This window comes from Rhinopithecus roxellana, chromosome 4 (assembly GCF_007565055.1).
Source record: "Rhinopithecus roxellana isolate Shanxi Qingling chromosome 4, ASM756505v1, whole genome shotgun sequence".
Taxonomy (NCBI): Eukaryota; Metazoa; Chordata; class Mammalia; order Primates; family Cercopithecidae; genus Rhinopithecus; species Rhinopithecus roxellana.
In genome coordinates, this window is record NC_044552.1 from 65,142,983 (window position 1) to 65,163,894 (window position 20,912).

The 20,912-nt window shown below is 42.9% G+C and overlaps 2 protein-coding genes across 5 annotated transcripts; both read left to right on the forward strand.

Annotated features, from left to right (window-relative positions):
- The first annotated feature begins 3,020 nt into the window (after positions 1 to 3,020).
- Positions 3,021 to 4,463, forward strand: H1-4 (H1.4 linker histone, cluster member). Its single transcript, XM_010364781.2, is given in 2 exon segments — positions 3,021 to 3,590; positions 3,592 to 4,463. Coding segments are annotated over 2 exon segments (660 nt in total). The 5' UTR covers positions 3,021 to 3,080; the 3' UTR covers positions 3,742 to 4,463.
- A 245-nt stretch (positions 4,464 to 4,708) lies between these two features.
- LOC104663518 (histone H2B type 1-M-like) lies at positions 4,709 to 19,344 on the forward strand. 4 transcript variants are annotated; one of them, XR_748145.1, is made up of 3 exons: positions 4,709 to 5,185; positions 5,483 to 5,671; positions 17,990 to 18,360. XR_748145.1 is itself a non-coding variant. In XM_010364769.1 (2 exons), exon 1 carries the CDS (start codon positions 4,724 to 4,726, stop codon positions 5,174 to 5,176), a length of 453 nt encoding a protein of 150 aa, XP_010363071.1. In that variant the 5' UTR covers positions 4,709 to 4,723; the 3' UTR covers positions 5,177 to 5,185; positions 17,990 to 18,360. The 4 variants fall into 4 exon arrangements, 3 of the variants coding, with proteins under 3 accessions (XP_010363071.1, XP_010363058.1, XP_030784338.1); XM_010364769.1 differs by lacking the exon at positions 5,483 to 5,671; XM_010364756.1 differs by lacking the exon at positions 17,990 to 18,360 and having other exon boundaries at positions 5,483 to 5,838.
- Positions 19,345 to 20,912: the final 1,568 nt, after the last annotated feature.

Here is a 20,912-nt window from a genome sequence, read left to right on the forward strand (position 1 = left end):
TTCGGGTGGCTGAGGCAGGAGAATTGCTTGAACCCTGGAGGCGGAGGTTGCATTGAGCCAAGATCTTGCCACTGCACTCCAGCCTGGAAAACAGAGCGAGACTCCGTCTCAGTCTCAAAAACAAACAAAACACATAGGCCAGGCGAGGTGTCTCAAGCCGGTGAATCGCAGCACTTTGAGAGGCCGAGGTGGGTGGATCACCTGATATCAGGAGTTGGAGACCAGCCTGACCAACATGGTGAAACCCTGTCTCTACTAAAAATACAAAAATTAGCTGGGCGTGGTGGCAGTCACCTGTAATTCCAGCTACTTGGGCTTTTGAGATAGGAGAATTGCTTGAACCCGGGAACCAGAGTTTGCAGTGAGCCGAGATAGCACCATTGCACTCCAGCCTGGGTGACAAGAGCGAAACTCCATCTGAGAAAACAATAATAAAATAAAAAATAAGACATATGCGTGAACATGTGTGTGTGCACACACACCTAGTTCTGAGATAGCCAGCCCACTGATCAATAAGAAAGTGAGGCCTTTTGTTATTGTTCATATTTCATCACCAACAAATATCAAATAGATGCTTGATTTAATAGTGGCCAATCCTCAATCTCTGTCACCCAGGCTCAAGAGCACGTTCACTGCAACCTCCAACTTCCTGGTTCAAGGAATTTTCCTCCCTCAGCCTCCCAAGTAACTGGGATTACAGGCGCATGCACACCACCACACCTGACTAACTTTATTATTATTATTATTATTATTATTATTATTATTATTATTATTATTTTATTTTATTTTAGCAGAGATGAGGTTTCAGCATGTTGGTCAGGCTGGTCTCGAACTCCTGATCTGAGGTCATCCATTCGCCTTAGCATCCTAAAGTGCTGGGATTACAGGCGTGAGCCACTGCTCCCAGTCCATGCATTTCGAGGCAGAGACAGTGGTTGCAGTGAACAGAGATCCCGCCATTGCACTCCAGCCTAGGTGACACAGTGAGACTCTGTCTGAAAAAAAAAAAAAAGAGAAAGAAAAGAAAACACACCACAGCTTAAGGGGGCAAGCAGTGGAAATTGAAAGACCACAGAATTTGGAGTTTAACTCCTTCCTAGCCATGAGGAATACACTGGATAAAGTGAGGCATGTGAAAGCAAACTTCCATGTGTTCTGTAACTTTCAGCCATTTACAGGAGTGGTTTTTGTTGTCATTAAATAGCTATAATGTTACCATTCTGGAATCAAATGCCCATATAATCAGTTTCCCTAGTATGTTTTGGAGATTTATCCATCTCCCTTTTTATTTCAATAAACACCAAAGGACACATTTATTTTTGCACTGCTGTGCAATAATTAAATTTTATTTATTTACACATGAAGATATTAAAAACATTAATAATTTACATCACTTTTATACCAAATTCAACATTAAACAGTATTGTGTTGACACATTTCACTCATGTTATATCAAAATTCTATATTCTCTTTATTTCAGTAGCAGAATTTTTGTCTGGAGATTTTGGGCAATGAAATTAAAATTTAAAGTGATATCCAATGCCATATTACAATCAGCCACGTCCACAGAACAGTATCATATCAACTTAGAGCATTGGGCAAAATTTTATTTTGTTTCCATGATAAGTGGCTTGTAGTTCCACCCATACTGTTCCAGCCATACCGTTATTCAGAAATAATTCTTTTAGTTGGGCTTTCATTGCCCTACTACATACACTCTTCTTGGTTGGGCAACTACATAAAGAGATTTACTCAGACATTGTTCAAAGGATATTTTCAGAGGGCAATTATTTATAATAGCTTAGATAGACTCTCAAAGCTCTGCTTCTGAGATCGAAATTTGAACTTGTCATTTAATCACTACAAGTCACTTATTTTTCTTTCTATTGCGCTCTGCAAAGCGATGGGATACAGTCTTCAGGGGGATTGAAACCATACATGGTGAGTGGACTAGTCATTCCTCAACTATTCAGTAATAATAGCGGCTGGGCTTCTCTAATAATGGGAGTAGATATATTTCAATCTACAGTTCTTATTTAGTTTCCCTTATCATCAATGTTTCAATTCCAGCTCTAAGCTGCTTTATTGCAATTTGGTTCTGAAGCATATGCCAAAAGCACTCAGCAAGGCTGCAGACAAATGCTTTAAAGAAAAGTGCACCTCCACTTCCAGTGACTTTATAAACATCACATTCGAAAATTAATCTTTTTTCAACTCTGTACCCTGAGTATATTTTGGACTTCCCTTCGTTCCCAAATACCCTGAATTCAAGGTATCTCAATCCATGGAGCAGTTGTCCAGAGGAAGAGAGAAGCAACAGCCCCGCCCCCAACCCTTGGGAGCAGAAAGGGAAAGAATTATCCAAAGGAATTGTTTAAAAACTCAGATATAGCGGACAGATGTAAAACCATGGCTGCATAGACTGATGTCCCAGGGGTCCAAAACTTAATGTCAAATGAGGAATAATTTGTTTAGCATTAAACTAAACCAGTTTGATGAACTCAAATGCCCTCGGCTCAATAGGCAGGACTCTCCGAGGAGCCTGTGTTACTTCCCTCACTTAAGTGCAGATTTGTAATAAAAATCTTAATGCCAGTGGCATGCTTTTTGGATATATCAGAAGCTAACCACTTGGAGAATCATATTTGAGAGGTCAGAAAACTCCACAGTTAAAGATCGGTTTATAATTTACGAAGAAAATAGAAAGTTTTGTTTCTCTGAGTTGAAATTTGCCAAGCACGGCGGGAAATATTGCAAGTTTTTGGCACAAGGCTTTGTGCTTTCCTCATAATTTGAGATCTGCGTGAAGCCTGAGGGTTCGGGGATCATTATCTGAGAAAAACTGGGTAGTTCGGTGTAGACAATTTTTATATTTTTGGCTTTTTTTGAGGTGTAACAAACACAACTCGGGATCCGAGAGGACACTCTGCGGCTGCCAGCGAGGCGGGCTGGACAGCGCACCAATCACGGCGCAGCTCCGCCCTATATAAACGGGCGGGCGCAGCGCCGCGGCCCGAGTCCCGGCCAGTGCCTCTGCTTCCGGCTCGAATTGCTCTCTGTCTCTCACGCCTGCCTTCAACATGTCCGAGACTGCGCCTGCCGCGCCCGCAGCTCCGGCCCCTGCCGAGAAAACACCCGTGAAGAAGAAGGCCCGCAAGTCCGCAGGTGCGGCTAAGCGCAAAGCGTCTGGGCCCCCAGTGTCCGAGCTCATTACTAAGGCTGTTGCCGCCTCCAAGGAGCGCAGCGGTGTATCTTTGGCCGCTCTCAAGAAAGCGCTGGCAGCCGCTGGCTATGACGTGGAGAAGAACAACAGCCGCATCAAGTTGGGTCTCAAGAGCCTGGTGAGCAAGGGCACTCTGGTGCAGACCAAGGGCACCGGCGCATCGGGTTCTTTCAAACTCAATAAAAAGGCGGCCTCTGGGGAAGCCAAGCCTAAAGCTAAAAAGGGAGGCGCGGCCAAAGCCAAGAAGCCCACAGGAGCGGCGAAGAAGCCCAAGAAGGCGACGGGGGCAGCCACCCCTAAGAAGAGCGCCAAGAAGACCCCAAAGAAGGCGAAGAAGCCGGCTGCGGCTGCTGGAGCCAAAAAAGCGAAAAAGCCCGAAAAAGGCTAAAGCAGCCAAGCCAAAAAAGGCGCCCAAGAGCCCAGCGAAGGCCAAAGCAGTGAAACCCAAGGCGGCTAAACCAAAGACCGCCAAGCCCAAGGCAGCCAAGCCAAAGAAGGCGGCAGCCAAGAAAAAGTAGGAAGTTCCTTTGGCCAACTGCTTAGAAGCTCAACACAACCCAAAGGCTCTTTTCAGAGCCACCCACCGCTTTCAGTAAAAGAGCTGTTACACTATCAGGGGGAGTGGCTGGGAATAAGACGCCGCTAAGTAGGGGCGGGTCTCCCGGGAACAAAGTCGGGAGGGAGGAAGAGCTGTTTTTGACCAGGGGGTCGTTTCGCGTTCCGTTGGCCAAGCAGGAGTGCAGCCATGTCATTGAGCTTTTATTGCGTTCTCGAAAGCTGGAGTTAAACCCACTTCGACCGCCCTAGTACTTAACACTTACTTAGCAGGACCTGCCTGCAAATATCATGGGAAAAAAGTCGGGATTTTCCCGGGCTTCTAGGCTGGGACGTACGAGTTCCGAATAGAGAACTATCAATTTCCGTGCTGGTTCCCTACCGAGTATGGCAGGCAATGAAGGAGTGCAGAGGAGTATGTCTCAAGACACAGGTAGCATAGTGCACTATTTCAACCACTGCCACAACTAAAAATTAGAAATTGACACTGCAGAAAATACTTGGTCCTCAAATGTAGCATTTGCATAGATGAAGGACTTCCCAAACGCAAAACTGCCAGACTTCCAGGGATATCCCAATTACCATGGCTTATGTATGCAACGAGTCCTATAATTTGTTAGAGGAAGAAAACAGAGAATGTGAGCTCTCCTAATCTGAAGTATCTTTCAGTGTAAGTTCTGACACCACAACGCTAATAAAAAGTCTGATCTCAAAAACAACTGCTCCAAGAGAAATGCACAGCTGACTTGTCTAAAGAGGCCTATTTATAGTAGCCTCGGGTAGTCTGGTCTGGGCGTTCTGATTGGGTAAAAGTAAAGTAATGAAATAGCCAATGAAAAGGTAGACTTTTAAGTGTCGTTTACATTGGCATTTGTGACGACACACGAAAATTAATCCAATCATAAACGAAATCTGATTAACCTCATTTGAATACCGCATCTATAAATGAACGGGGCATCGGTGGGAGTGATTATTTTCTCAGGTGTTTGCGACAGTTTTGTAATTATTAACGTTACTATGCCTGAGCCTACCAAGTCTGCTCCTGCCCCGAAGAAGGGCTCCAAGAAGGCGGTGACTAAGGCGCAGAAGAAGGACGGGAAGAAGCGCAAGCGCAGCCGCAAGGAGAGTTATTCCGTGTATGTGTACAAGGTGCTGAAGCAGGTTCACCCCGACACCGGCATCTCTTCCAAGGCAATGGGGATCATGAATTCCTTCGTCAACGACATCTTCGAGCGAATCGCCGGCGAGGCTTCCCGCCTGGCGCACTACAACAAGCGCTCGACCATCACTTCCAGGGAGATCCAGACGGCCGTGCGCCTGCTGCTTCCGGGGGAGTTGGCCAAGCACGCCGTGTCGGAGGGCACCAAGGCCGTCACCAAGTACACCAGTTCCAAGTAACTTTGCCAAGTAAGCATCTTTACACCTAATCCCAAAGGCTCTTTTAAGAGCCACGCATGTTTTCAGTAAATGAGTTGTAATTTCATTCAAAGGGGGGATTATTGAATTTCTCGGCACCATACTACCAATCTTTAATGTTACGTTAGTACTGCAGAGGAAATACTTGGAAATTATAGGTAATAACAATAGGTACCAGAAACTGAGTGCTATGGGCACGTACTACATCATTAGCTCATTTAGTGTCAGATAACACTAACATAAACTGAAAGTACTGTAAGTGTACAGCTCTTTCGTTTCCGTGTGCAGATTTCCAAGTTGATCGTGATGTTGATCTGGGACTTCGCGTGGTGACGGCCCACCCTGAGCACAAAAGAGCACCCTTTTGCAACTTCCTTCTGTTTGGAGCTTTCTCCACCATCACCCCCGCCCCCCAGTTTCTTCTAAAATTTTTACTATGCAGATACGTGATAACTGCAAGTAAAGGCTGAAGACAATGTAAGCTGAACACGGAAGTATTACAAAGGTTTCTGGTTTGCTTTGTAATTGGGCCAGTTTCTCTCTGAAGCTCTTAGGCGAGTAGGGGAGGGAAAGGCGGATCCTAGGCGCTGAGGTGCAGGAAAAAAGAAGCAGCTTCTGAGACACCTTAAAATTATTTTGCTAAACCGTCTTTTTCAGAAAGCCATTTAATTTATAGTTTTCTTTTGGCAGCTTTCAGGTTAAAAGTCCACTAGGTAACGGCAGAAACCCAAATAGTCATTAAGGTGTCTGACTGCAGGTAGGCAATAGTTACCGCAGGACTGAAGCCCCATTTGCAGTACAATTTACCCTTTCCTAGGTGCCCCTTAGTACCTAGGACTGGAGAAGGTAGAAAGGGAAAGAAAACCTCCTTCTGGCAGGATGTAGCTTCTGCTGCACAAGATAGAATGATGACAAAAGGTTTTCACTGCTGGGGAATGGATGATTGTGGGAGAAAAAGAATCTCGGAAGAGTCGAGAGGGAACAAGGACGGAGTGGGCAGAAGGAAAGGAACCATTACTTACGACGTGAAAAGTGTGAGATGGATGAGGCTAGGTTTGGAGTCAAATGTTAGCTGAGATGGAGAATTTAGGTGGTGGATGATCATTGTCTAAAAGACGAATGAATTTAGAAGTTCATTGTCCTCATGCCCTCATAAACAAACATGAAATCTGGGATTATGGGATACATTTTCCATAACGTGGCAAGCTTGATACTTGAACGGATAACTAAAAACCTGAATAACAGTTTCTAAATTCTTAAAAGTAACAAAGAGGGTCTAAAAAAGTAAAGAGAAATCAGAGCCAGGGATTTGGCCCATGTTAAACCCCAAGCACTACAGCTGGCTTTTACCCAACCCTTAAACTTTCATTTTTAGGGTGTTATATGGAAACTGACCAGGGTATATAGAATCTGATAAGAAATATTTTTAGGTGAAGGTGAGACACCAGACGAAAATCTGTCAACTCAGGGTAGAAGGATGAACTGGAAATAAACACACATACAAACCCATCACAGATGAATGCAAATAAAAGAGTCAGCTCTGCAGTTGGGTTCTAAGTGTTTCATGTGTCAGTGTGAAGAGATCACCAAACAGGCTTTGTGTGAGCAACATGGCTGTTTATTTCACCTGGGTGCAGGCAGGCTGAGTCCGAAAAAGGAGTCAGCAAAGGGTGGTGGGACTATCCTTGGTTCTTACAGGTTTTGGGATAGGTGGTGAAGTTAAGAGCAATGTTTTGGGGGCAGGGGGTGAAGCTCACCAAGTACATTCTCAAGGGTGGGGAGAATTACAAAGAAACTTCTTAAGGGTGCGGAGATTATAAAGAACATTGATTAGTTAGGGTGGGGTAGAAACAAATCACAACAGTGGAATGTCATCAGTTAAGCTATTTTCACTTCTGTGGATCTTCAGTTGCTTTGGGCCATCTGGATGTATACGTGCAGGTTACTGGGGATATGATGGCTTAGCTTGGGCTCAGAGGCCTGACATTGAGCAGTATAGATTCCACTGCTAAGGTCTGGACTACAAGCCATCCTTGATGCTTACTTATTCCTGGCATTCATACCATAGGGATTCAAACACCCAAGCTGCGAATTTAGGCATATCCCAGGCTGGTTTTGTGCCCCTGAACACCCGGTAGAAACAAATACAAGTCATCTCTGGAAAACAAGCTTCACTTTACACCTCAACAAATTGCCACAGCTAAAATATACCCCCCAAAATGCACAAGCAGCTTCACAATCAAAATTAACCAAACATCGTGAAACCAGAAGTATGACTAATGAAAACAAAAGCAACAGACAAGGGGAGCTGGGTGTGGTGGCTAATGCCTGTAATCCCAGCACTTCGGGAGGCTGAGGCTGGAGGATTGCTTGAGACCAGAAGTTTGAGATCCTGTCTCTGAAAAAAAAAAAAAAAAAAAAAAAGCAACAGACAATGGAAATGAAAGGAATGAAAAGGGAGAATTAACAAGATACAGACTTGAGACCAGGCACAGTGACTCATGCCTGTAATCCCAACACTTTGGGAGGCCAAGGCAGGCAGATCAGGAGGTTAGGAGTTCGAGACCAGTCTGAGCAACATAGTGAAACCCTGTCTCTACTAAAAATACACAAAAAAGTAGCCGGGTGTGGTGGTGTGTGCCTTTAATGCCAGCTACTCAGGAGGCTGAGGCAGTAGAATCGCATGAACCAGGGAGGCGGAGGTTGCAGTGAGCCAAGATCGTGCCACTATACTCCAGCTTGGGCAACAAGAGTGAAACTCCATCTGAAGAAAAGAAAAAAAAAAGAAAAAGAGTCTTATAAATATATTGAAGGACTAAAGAAATACAAAAAGTGACCACAGAGATTTGAAAAAAGAACCTAATAGAAATTATAGAAAATAAACATATAAATATAAGACAAATTAAAATAAAAGGTTACTCCATGAGTTTAACAGCAGCCAATTGGACCTACCAGTAGAAATGTAATAAACTATGTAATCAGCTCTTAAGGAATTATGTGAAATGCAAAGAGAAAAATGCAAAAGTGAGTTTAAGAAACCTGGAATTAGGGCTGGGGAAGGTGACTCATGCCTGTAATCCCAGCACTTTCGGAGGCCGAGGCAGGAGGATAGCTTGAGCTCAGGATTTGGAGACCAGCCTGAATAATATGGCAAAACCCCGACTCTACTGAAAATACAAAAAATTAGCCAGTCGTGGTGGTGCGTGCCTGTGGTTCCAGCTACTCAGGAGGCTAAGGTGAGAGAATCACTTGAGCCAGGGAAATTGAGGCTGAAGAAAGCCATGATCACCCCACTGTACTCCAGCCTGGGCAATGAGAATGAGACTTTGTCTCAAATAATAAATAAATGAAAAGAGACTTGGAATTAGTAGTAAAATATGATCTGGCATGGATCTAATCACAGTACCAGAAGAAACAATCAGGTAGAATGATGCAAGTATGAGATTTAAAAGATCATGGCCAATAATTTTCTAGAATGGATGGATTACTAATAATTAAAAATAATATAAGAAAATAAAAATTGAAACTAATGTATTGCTCATCAAAGCAAGCCTTGGTTAAAAAAGTAAATATTTAAACAGAGAAAAATAATACCAAAAAAACGGAGTCACTGTGTGCTGTGAATTAATAAACTCTCCAAACTTTTACAAATGTAATACTGATTTTCAAAATATTGTGACTTCTGTTACATATTGACATATGACCTCACACTAAAGCACTGTTTGAAATTCTGCATGTAGGAGGATAATTGGACAATTGGTTATTTACGTGAATTTTGTGTCTAACTATCAAATTCTATTAATCCTAATCAATATTTAGATGACTGACTTGATTTTAATTGCACATAGTACTATCATTAGCAAATAAAAATGTTTGATATTCTCTCCAGTAAATATTTATTGTTTGCTTTAATCATCTTACTGTGCTAGCTACCATCACAAACAATATGTCATATTAGACATGCCAGCAGGTATTGTCTTTTTCCTCACGTTCATAGAAATGACTTCGGTGGTTGATAATTTATAATTGCTTTTGTGTGTATGTGCATGCATGTGTATGTGTAGTTTTCACTGTGTTAATGTAGTTTTTGGTTTTTGTTTCTTTGTTGTTGTTGTTGTTGTTGTTTTGAGACAGAGTTTTGCTCTGTTGCCCAGGCTGGAGTGCAGTGACCGGATCTCTGCTCACTGCAACCTCCACTTCCCAGCCTCCCGCCTTCACTTCAGCCACCTGAATAACTGGGATTACAGGCACACACCACTACACTCGGCTAATTTTTTTGTATTTTTAGTAGAGACAAGGTTTTGTTATGCTGGCCAGGTTAGTCTCAAACTCCTGACCTCAAGTGATCTGCCCGCCGTGGGGTCCCAAAGTGCTGAGATTACAGGTGTCCGCTACCGTGCCAAGCCCTGTAGTTTCCTTCTATTCTTCTTTTAAGATTTCATATTAGGAATGATTTATGAATTTTATTCGATCACTTTGACATCTGAAGAAATCATATGCTTTCTCTTTTTTAACCCTGTTGCCATGAAGTATAGATAGATTTCCTTGTGTTGATTCATACTTTTATTCCTAGTCCAAATCTTATTTGGTCATGTTATATTATTATCTTAAATAATAGCTGGGTAAATTTTGTTAATATTTTTTATGGATTTTTTTCCATTTCTATTCACATAAAATCATTCTATGATTTCTTTTTTTTTTTTTTTAAGATTTAGTCTCTCTCTGTCACCCAGGCTGAAGTCCAGTGACATGATCTCGGCTCACTGAAACCTCCACCTCCTGGGTTCAAGCGATTCTCCTACCTCAGCCTCCTGTGTAGCTGGGATTACAGGCATGAGCCACTGCACCTGGCCCATTCTATGATGTTCTGTTTTGGGCTTACCTTTATCAAGTTTCATTATAAAAATTATGGTAGCTCTGTAAGCTTAATTGTGGGGCTCTCCATCTCTATTAAGTTTTCTATTGCAGTGTAACAAATTATCCCAAAACTAATTTCTGTGAGTCAAGAATCCAGAAGTGATTTAGCTAGGTGGTTATGGCTCAGGGTCTTGTTGAGGTTGAAGTCAAGTTGTAAACATAGGCTACAGTCATCCGAATCCTTGACTGTAGCTGGAGGATTCCCTTCTGAGGTGGCACATTCATATATCTGGCAAGTTCAAGCTGACTGTTGGGGTGGAGGCCTCAGTTCCTTGTCCGTTAGACCTCTCTAGAGGGGTAACTGATTATCTTCAAAAACCAAACAACTGTTATCTCTTAGCAGGAGAAAACAGAAAGAGAAGGGGGAAGGAATAAACTGCAATGACTTTTGTGAACAAGATTCGAAACTCACACACTTCACACTTTTTAAACATTATTTATTTATTTATTTATTTGAGACAGAGTCTTGTTCTGTCACCCAGGCTGGGATGCAGAGACCTGATGTAGCTTACTGCACCTTGGAACTCCTGGGCTCAAGCAATCCTGCCTCAGACTCCCAAGTAGCTGAGACTACAGGTGTGAGCCATTTCATCTGGCATATGTTTTTCAATATAAGCAAGGCACTGAAATCTGGCACATACCCTGAAGTAGAATTAAGCTACACCTTTTCAGATAAGAATAGTAAAAGAATTTCTTGAAATATTCCAAAGCCAAAAATTTGGACATTGACCCCAACTGCAAAAATACCTCAGCAAGTTCCAAAATCTTGAAGACTTCTGAGTAGATCCCTCCATGGGTGAGAAGGCCAACCACAAGCAACACTCAGTGGTAGCAGGAGGTGGCAGGGGTGAGGGCAGGAAGCAGTGCCCCTCCCAGTCTCCCAGCAGATCTGTCACCATGATCAGCCAGCCCTCTATATCACCCACCGGCCAGCCCATCCTGGAAAATGACAAGTGGACAAGCCAACACTCCAATTTGGGGAAGTGAAAAACCATTTAGCCCTGGTGCTTGAGGCAGGGAAAGGGATGGGATGGGCAAGAGTCCATGGCCATCCCCAGTCCCAGGACAGGGAACAAAAAAAGGACAGGCCTGGAGTTATTAGCATGGGCCTTTGTACTGAGTAGCAATGTGCACACCATTTGGGCTATCAGAGTAGCCCTGGACAGGAGCCTCCACATCCCCTTCCCTCTCCTCTCTCTATGATTCCTTACATCCTAACTTCTTCTAAGTGGGAAGAGCAAGGGGGAGATATACATAGATATATATATATGTATCTCTATATATAACATAAATATATATTTTTATATATATGTAAAATTATATATATATATAATTTTAAAGTATTGATAGTTCATCTGGATTACCAAAATCTGCAGCCCTACCATAGCTAGTAGGCTGCAACCCTGGTCCCCAAACCTAATGTCTTCCTGCTCACCTTCCAATCCCTTCCAGCCAACTTTGCAGCCCACAAAAAGGCTCTATAGGCCCCATTGCCCGACACCATCCCATGGAAGGCTCTGGTGGCACCCCTGAGCCCAGGAGAACCAGCACCTTGATCTTGTAGGGTTTGTCATCACTATGTTCTCTCTCTGCTGTCCCTACCATGCCCATCTGCCATTTTCTGGGAGAAGGAAACCAAAGGATCTAAACTTGGGCTTGGGGAGAGATTCTAGCCTCTCCTCACTCCCCTCTTCCCACACTCTTTACTCCCTAGCCCAGACAGATGCTCATATCAAGAAAGAGTATTGAAAGATGATTTATTTTTCTCTGACCTTTCTGTCCCTGGGAAAATGGAAAAAAAAAAAAAAAATCAACAATTAAAAAACAAGAAATTAGCTGGGCGCAGTGGGTCGCGCCTATAATCCCAGCACTTTGGGAGGCTGAGGCAGGCGGATCACTAGCTCAGGAGATGGAGACCATCCTGGCTAACACGGTGAAACCCTGTCTCTACTAAAATTACAAAAAAATTAGCCAGGCGTGGTGACTGGCGCCTGTAGGAGGCTGAGGTAGGAGAATGGCGTGAACCCGGGAGGTGGAGCTTGCAGTGAGCCGCGATCACGCCACTGCACTCCAGTCTGGGCAACAGTGCGAGACTCCGTCTCAAAAAATAAATAAATAAATAAATAAATAAATAAATAAATAAATAAGAAATCAGAAATCCCCCAACTAATCCACAGAAAATGATGTCTATCCTCTCCCCTTGGATTTTTGTTTTTGGAAATATTTTTAAGTTGCCTTATTGTGCCGTGGGAATCTAAAATACCCAAATGTCTGTTTTCCACGGTGGAGAGCCAACCTAAAGAGCTCCCACCTTCTCTGGATGTGCCTGGTCTTGGACTCCCTAGAATCTTTCTCTGGGCTGCTGCATGTACACAGCCTCTGTCCTGGAGGCAAGAGTTAGTGGTGGCTTGGATCAGAACCATGCCAAGATATCCCTGCTATTGCATCGTTTGAAGCTGACATCCTGTGTCTGTACACAGCTGCTACCGTTGTGTCCTTACTCTGCGTGCTTTTGCCTCATGCCAGGCCCCATCCTGCCATGACATCTTTCATCCTACCCATGAAACCCCAAGGCCAAGTTTGCTTCAAATAAGCTTGAGCTGAGAAATATTTCACAGCTGAGGCTTGGAAATATTTCCTGTGTTGACCTGAAAGATCTCTGAGACCTCAAGGAGGCTCTGTCTCTCTTAAAAAGTGGAGAAAGTTGCCATTCTCCTACTAGAGTCTGGTGGAGTATCCCCATCTTGCATCCCCCCTCTGTAAGCCATCTGTCTCTGCCCACCCTCCAATTGACCTCACCTGGGAATGAGGGATGAAAAGGAGGTGGGGGCTGGGAGGGATACCTGCCAGCTGGTGAAGCCCAGTGGCTGGAAAATGTAAGTGGACATAGAGTATACCTGACTTCTCTTCTTCAGTCACTGACTGGGTTGGGCTGTGAATGACAGTGGAATGACTGAAATCTGCTGTCATCAGAAGCTAGGGAGTGTGATGAAGGACTGACCCACAAAGACTGGGATGTGTGTCGGGTACAGGGATAACTACATGTTCACTCTCGGTGGGATCTGGGCAACACAGAGGAGTTGGAGGTCCTGTTGCTCACTGACTCAATGTCTTTGACCCTCCTTTTCAACTGATTACTATGTTGAGCCCAAAGGCTGGGAGTACGAGACAGTATCACAGGCTGACAAAGGCTTATCTGTTACCTTGGACATCTCATTGCTTTTAGCCTGGGCCCTTCCCTGACTTTGACCTCTCAGTGGTTGGTATGTGGGAAGCCCATTTCAGTTCCTATGACCCATGTCTCAAACCATGGCCTCTGCTATGACAGTGGAATCTGAGGCCTTTCCCTGCTCAGTCTGTTGCCTGCTTCACGTCGTACCAGATACTGGGCTCCTGGATCCCCTCCTCCTTCCCTTTATTTCTCCTTTCCTTCAGGTCATGCAGTCATGTACTATATCCAGCACCACAGAAACTTCATTATTTTTCCTCTGCTGCATCTGGGGCCACAAAGAAACCTTGGGATGTGGGAAAAGGCTGTTCTTATCTGGGGTTTACTCCCAGGTCAGGGAGCTGCCATCTTCTTCACACACATTCCTCAAAGAGGAAGCCCCTTTGGGGCAGGGAGGTAAGGACTTCATCTCAACATAGATTGGTGGTTGGCATGAGCAGAGGGGGCTTTTTTTTTTTTTTTACACAGTCTTGCTTTGTCACCCAGGCTAAAGTACAATTGTTCAATCTCAGCTCACTGCAACCTCTGCCTCCTGGGTTCAAGCCATTCTCCTGCCTTAGCCTCCCTAAGTAGCTGGGACTACAGTCATGCACCACCATGTCCGGCTAATTTTTGTATTTTTAGTAGAGACAGGGTTTCACCATGTTGACCAGGCTGGTTTCGAACTCCTGACCTCAGGTGATCTGCCCGCCTCACCCTCCCAAAGTGCTGGGATTACAGGCGTGAGCCACTGCACCCGGCCTCTTTTTTGCTTTTCTTTACATTATTTTCTTTCTTTTTTTCTTTTTGTTTTCTTTTTCTTTCTTTTCTTTTTTTTTTGTAACATGATAGGAGTTAATGTTGCAAAGAGTAGTTTACATCTTCAACTTCTGAAGACACTTGAATTTAGGACCAATGTATCTGTGACAAGCATGCCAGAAGTGGCAGGGACCATCAGGGCTAGCTACTTCATACCTACCATCCTCCCATGGGGATCCAAGACCTGAGACACAAAGCAACAGCCTGCCCAGATCCCTCTTTTCATCATATCTCTTTCAAGGTTTGTCCATGCCCACACAACCTTTGGGAATCAAACATCAGAAGGTCTGTGTGTCTCAGCCCTGTTAAGGGGCAGGTTTCTCTTTCACCCGCTCTTGTACCTGGGAACAAATGGCCCTCCCCCAGCTTAGACCCCTGAGGCTCAGATAGAGGTGCTAAGCCCCTATGTCAAAGTTGCTAAATATTTTTGTGTTGTTCTATCAATCCTTTTCCTGGTGATTGATTTTACAAAAGTAAGTAAGCTGCTTAGAAGGCCCTGGAAGTGAGGAGAAGAGCAGAGGAAGATGACTATGGAGGGTGAGGGTTGTTTTTGTCAAAAAAGGCTAGGTAGAGTAATCTGAATTATCTGGTACCCTCCTGAATGGAATCCTCCCATGTTGAAGGGTCCTTGGATTTTCCCCAGCCTGGACCCTATCCCCCTTCAGGCATGTTGATGGTTGAAAAGATAAGAACTCAGAGCCATTTCTCACTGGAGACAAAAACTTGTCATCTGGCTTCATACAGAAGGTTCCATCTTATGCTCATAGTATATCATCTTTACCATGGGCCAGGGTATCGTATTTAAAAGGACAAAAAAAAAAAAAAAGGGCAACGTAAAATACTTGAATGAGCTTGTATTATAACATTAATATTACTGAAGGTATCTGCTTTCCAGGCGGAAGTGATTCATTTATTATTCTAGTCCTGCTTTAGTCCTTTGTAATTTGTGGTAATTGTGCTTTCCTTTTTAATATAAAAAAAGTGTATAAAAATAAAACCTTGGGCCGGGCCCAGTGGCTCACGCCTGTAATCCCAGCACTTTGGGAGGTCAAGGCGGGCAGATCACCTGAGGTCGGGAGTTCAAGACCACCCTGGCCAACATGGAGAAACCCCGTCTCTACTAAAAATATAAAATTAGCTGGGTGTGGTGGCACATGCCTGTAATCTCAGCTACTCAGGAGGCTGAGGTAGGAGAATCGCTTGAACCCGGGAGGCGAAGGTTATGGTGAGCCGAGATCACACCATTGCACTCCAGCCTGGGCAACAAGAGCAAAACTCCGTTTTTTTAAAAAAATAATAAATAAATAAGTAAAAATAAAAATTTGATAAGGCAAAAAAATGTAAAAAAATTTACTGACATAATTTAAAATCACTATACCTTTTTTATATTTGAAATGTTTGGATGTAAAAAGCATTTGTGCTTTAAAGACTACATAGAAATCAAATGTACAATCACCTGGCTCTACCTTTATAAATGGCAGAACCTTTAAGAATTTCGACAATTCAGACTAAAATTGACCACTATCCACAGAGACAAAGCCCAATAAAATCCCTTCACAATATCCTGATGGACTTTTCCCTGATATTGTAAAGGACAAAGTAGTGCCTCTACAGGTTGTATAAAACATTATCCCAGCACATAGCAGGTACGTTTTAAAAAATATGCATTGAATGTATTAATTCATCTGACAAATCTTAAACTGCAGTCTGTAAAAAAATTCTCTAGTGTCTGTTGTTAGAATGTCCAACAAACAGATTGGGCCTTTTTAAAGAAAACAACAAACTGAAGCAGAGAGATTAATACAATAAAAATTTTAAATCCTAGAAAATACTGTAGAGTATGAAAAAATTTTAAAAAATGGAAAAAACAAATTAATGAAATTTAAATTGCACAAAAAGTTAAAACTAAGTTAATAATTTAATATATAAAACTTAAGATTAATGATTAAGTAATAGTAAAAAAAAGTTCCAAGTGTAAGATTAATAAGATTAATAAGATTAACTCAGCAGAGAGAGGTATAAAAAAAAGAAACCAAATAGAAGAAATTAGTCATGAAAGATTTGTAAGGAAATTCATGAAGTATGCAAAACTCCCTAGGTACTGGCTTGGGCACTGCAGATACACGGAGAGATATGGTGGTCCTTGACCTCCTGGAACCCTCAGTTAAGGAGACTTACAGCTAATTGTTTTCATTTTCCTTTGTCTTTCACTAAAGCCTAAAGAAGTGTGTCTCATAGTCTGGAAATCTTCAGCAAAGTCAAATGAACTTGGGCTCATACAGGAACTACCAAATTAATTGCATTAAGGCAAACATATTTATTCTAATTTTTGGGTAATAAAATATTCTGTTTTAAAATTTCAAAATATTATTTATAAATACAAAATAATATTTTATAAATATAGCCAAGTTACAATTACTTTCTAGGAAATTGGGGACAGCATGAGAAAAAAGGTGAGAGAAGTTGAGAAGGACTCAGAAAAGGAATGGAAGAAGCAAACCCCTACTAAAAAAGGGAGGGGCCAGCTGCAGTGGCTCACAGCAATTTGGAAGACCGAAGCAGGCAGATCACGAGGTCAGAAGTTCCAGATCAGTCTGGCCAATATGGTGAAACCCTGTCTCTACTAAAAATACAAAAATTAGCCAGGCCTGCTGGCATGCACCTGTAGTCCCAGCTGTACATGGGAGGCTGCGGCAAAAGAATCGCTTGAACCCAAGAGGCGCAGGTTGCAGTAAGCCAAGAGGGCGCCACTGCACTCCAGCCTGGGCAGCAGAGGCTGTATCAAAAAAAAAAAAAAAAAAAAAAAAAAAAAAAAAGGTGGGGCGGGAAAGAGCTTGGAGACCTAAGAGAAACCAAAAGCAAAATATGGTAGAAAGACAGAGAGAAAACTAAAAGGGGACATAAGTACATAGGCCTTGTCATATATTTGGTGTCTCAGTTGTATGTAATACCTGTCAAATAATAACTGAAATATTTCTCGCATTTCTTGGGTTTTGGATTAAGCGGATTGATGAAAATGTCACCATATCTGAGAGGTTTTCTCTGACCATCAAATGTAAAATGGCATCCTTCTATCCTCATTCTTAACTTGCTGTATGCATTCCTCATTATACTTAGCACTATCTTAAATTTGTTTATTGTTTGCCTCCCCTTCCAATCCTGAAGGTCCATAAAAACAGGGAGTTTACCTGTTTTGCTGCTGGTTTCCTAATGCCTAAGGCTGTTCCAGGCACATGGCGGACTCTCAAAAAGTATTTGCAGCATGACATAATTTATAACATAATTGAAGTGCACAAATATCTATAACTACGGGAATAGAGGTCACTACTGAGTTGTCACAACGGTTCAACTGAATGAGTGACTCAGATTTTCTGGGTTTCACTTTCCTCATCTATACAAAGAGGATAATAATAGTAGATCACTTCTTAAAGTTATTTTAAGATAGTTCATGTAAAGCTCTTAAAACAGTGATGGACTTTTAGTAAGCACTTAGCAAAATTTAAGAGTTATTATATTTTCCTTTTCACTGAGTTAAAATGCAAATTAGAGTGTTCAAATATTTTCAGGTCAAAAATGAAAGGGAGAGAATATGAGCTTTTGAACTATTTGAATCCCACCCAAGAAGGGTAGTTGGGGAATTTGAAACAAAGATCACATTATTCAGTGATATTTCTTGACTAAGCATGACTTATTATGTGTTAATGCTACTAAAGTGTAGCTAGAACTGAAGTAGAAATTCCTATAGTTCATCATAGAAGCACATGTAAAAAGAATCCTCTTTATATAGAAAATATTAATGGTGATGGCAAAATGGCACCTAATAACTAAACCCTTCTTATTTCTTCAATCAGGGGAGAGACATGAAGGCAGAGGAGAAATGAATGCATAAAATAACTGGCAATATGAATCTATCCATAGAACTTAGGAAGTCTCGTCTGACTCAAAATGACTGTGTGAATCCCACCCAAATCCAACTCATACTGGTTTGCTACACACTGGTTCATCAAATGAAGGTTACCGAGGGGAAGAAACTAACAAGATGTTTCCACTTCATGTTACTTTTTGAGTTTATAAACATAAAAATAGAATTTACTTCCGTTACAGACCTAGTTAATTCATTACTTGCCATGGACTACCTTTGCTAAGAAAAGTCTGAATGAGAAGATGGCAAGAAGTCTGAAAAGAAAAGTTATAATTAATAAAATCTGCGGAGAATTGTAAATTCTGCTTTCATTGTTGATCCAAACCCTTCTTCTCAGACCTCCCCTTTATAGACATCTATCTACATACCTACCTACCTACCTACCTATATATCTACCTGTTTTCACTTTACTTTCCAGCATCAAGGTCTGAGTGGGTAAGGCCTAAGCACTGATTTGGCTTTGGTAATGAACCTGAAGTTATAAACAGATTAGCTTATGCTAAGCTGCCATTTGAAAGGTCTCCTCCAGCATCTGAATTAAGGGAAACAATGTTTTGAAGCAGTCACAAAACTTTTCTAATGCATTCGATCTGAGGTAAGACCTGATAATTTGTACTTCTAAATTATCCAGGTGATGCTGATGCTGCTGTTCCGGAGACCGTATCAGGAGAGCTTTACTTTAAAGGAAATGAAACTGCCCTAAAATGTTAATACTAAATAGCCACACAAAGCCGGAAAATCGCACAGAATTTCAAGCAGAAGATGAAAGGTCCTGAAAAATGGCAGCGGTCATCCTACTCCCGGTACGGCTATGCGGGCATGAAAAGGAGTCTTGGGGCCCATCGTGCCCCTCCATGCAGGCTCCCTCAAAAGGTCATCCCATCAACCTTTGCCACAAAGGCCCGCCCCCTCATAGGGCCGTCCGGCCATGCCCCTCCGTGCCCTGACTACAGAGCTACACTTTACGCCGCTGCCACGTTACGCCCATCCGGCTCCCGCATACGGCGTCACGAACGTTTAACGTCCGGCCGGCGCGCGTCCGGGACGTTTCCCCGTAGGCCGCTAGCAGGTGGTTCCCAGTCCCCGGCGAGTGGACCTCTTTCTTCTGCGGCCACCAGATCGCCGGACATCGGATACTTCGAACAATCCGGTGGACAGTTTAAAAACAGAGGACTGGCCGTCGCAGTGGCTCACGCCTGTAATCCCAGCACTTTGGGAGGCCGAGGCGGGCGGATGACGTGGTCAGGAGATAAGAGACCATCCTGGCTTACACGGTGAGACCCCGTCCCTACCAGGTGTACAAAAAATTAGCTGGGTGTGGTGGCACGCGCCTGTAGTCCCAGCTACTCAGGAGGCTGAGGCAGAAGAATTCGCTAGAACCCGGGAGGCGGAGGTTGCAGTGAACGAGATCGCGCCACTGCACTCCAGCCTGGCGACAGAGCGAGACTCCGTCTCAAAACAAAAAAACAGAGGACCGGAAATTTTGAAGACTGAGAAGCCAGGCAACAATCTTCCCTTGATCTTTTTGCTCCTCTCACAAGTTTTTCAGACTGCTGAAACCAACGAGAAGAGTGAGGAAGCAGGAAGAAAATTTCAGCTTCAGTCTCTCAGCATCCTCCTGCTTTCTCTCAGAGAGCTGGCACTTCCCCCCTTCTCTACTAGCTGAAAATATGCCTCCCATCTCCAAGGAGACGTTTCTTGCACCTCCCTTACTGTTCTCACGCCTGTAGGGCTCTTCGTGTGAGGATTCGGTGTATGTATGTATATGAATGTGTGCGAATAATTATTTTCTAATTGAATTTAAAAAAAAAAATCATCTTCAGGTACAGTTAGTGCTGTCCTCCATTAAACAGCAGGCACGGTGTCTAGGGCCCACAGTTCTTTTAGGGGCTCATGAAAATATTTTAATTTCTTCTGAAGTCAGAAGGGGAAAAATGAACATTTAAGTCGAAGAAGACGTTATATATTAATCTTCATATGACTTTAATAAAGGAAGGTGCCCACGAAGGCAGAAGTACCTCAGGTGCAAAAAAGACAATGCAGCCATTGGTGCACATAGCTGACAACCCTTACGAGTTATTTTTATTTCTTTTTATTTTTTATTTTTTACACATATATTTCTAAGTGATTTCCAGATACTAATGTCAGCCCCAAGACATACCTGTGCACTGTTATCCCACTTTTTTTTTTTTTTTTTTTTTGAGATGGAGTCTCCCTCTGTTGCCCAGTCTGGAGTGCAGTGGTGCAATCTCACCTCATTGCAACCTCCACCTCCCGGGTTCAAGCGATTCTCCTGCCTCAGCCTCCTGAATGGCTGGGATTACAGGCGTGCTCCACCATGCCCTGCTAATTTCTGCATTTTTGGTAGACACAGGGTTTCACCATGTTGGTCAGGCTGGTCTGGAACTCCTGACTTGTGACCCGCCCGCCTCTGCCTCCCAAAGTGCTGGGATTACAGGTGTGAGCCACCACGCCCGGCCTGTTATCCCACTTTTACCCATGAGTATATACCAAGTGAAGCTTAAAATAACTTGTCCAATGTCCTACGCCTAATACATGGCAGAGAGCTTTCTGACCTAGGCAGGTTAGCTCCAGGGTCCCTTCTTTACATTACAAATATTATCTCTTGGTAACTCTAAGGAATTAATTTAACAACATGTAAAAACAAAACCTTGCATTTCACATGATCAGTGAGATTTCCACTTTTCTCTCTGCCGGTAATAGTACTGCACATAAACATAGTACAGTATATACCTGTCTCTTTTTTTTATGGTACTCTCCCCATATCACACTACACGCCCACGCAATTACCACTTCTCTGGTCTTCAGGGATGCTTCTCTCTTCATCTTGC

Coding starts and splice junctions, on each gene's coding strand:
- LOC104663518 (XM_030928478.1), top strand. CDS start 18,823: ATGAAAGGTCCTGAAAAATGGCAGCGGTCATCCTACTCCCGGTACGGC.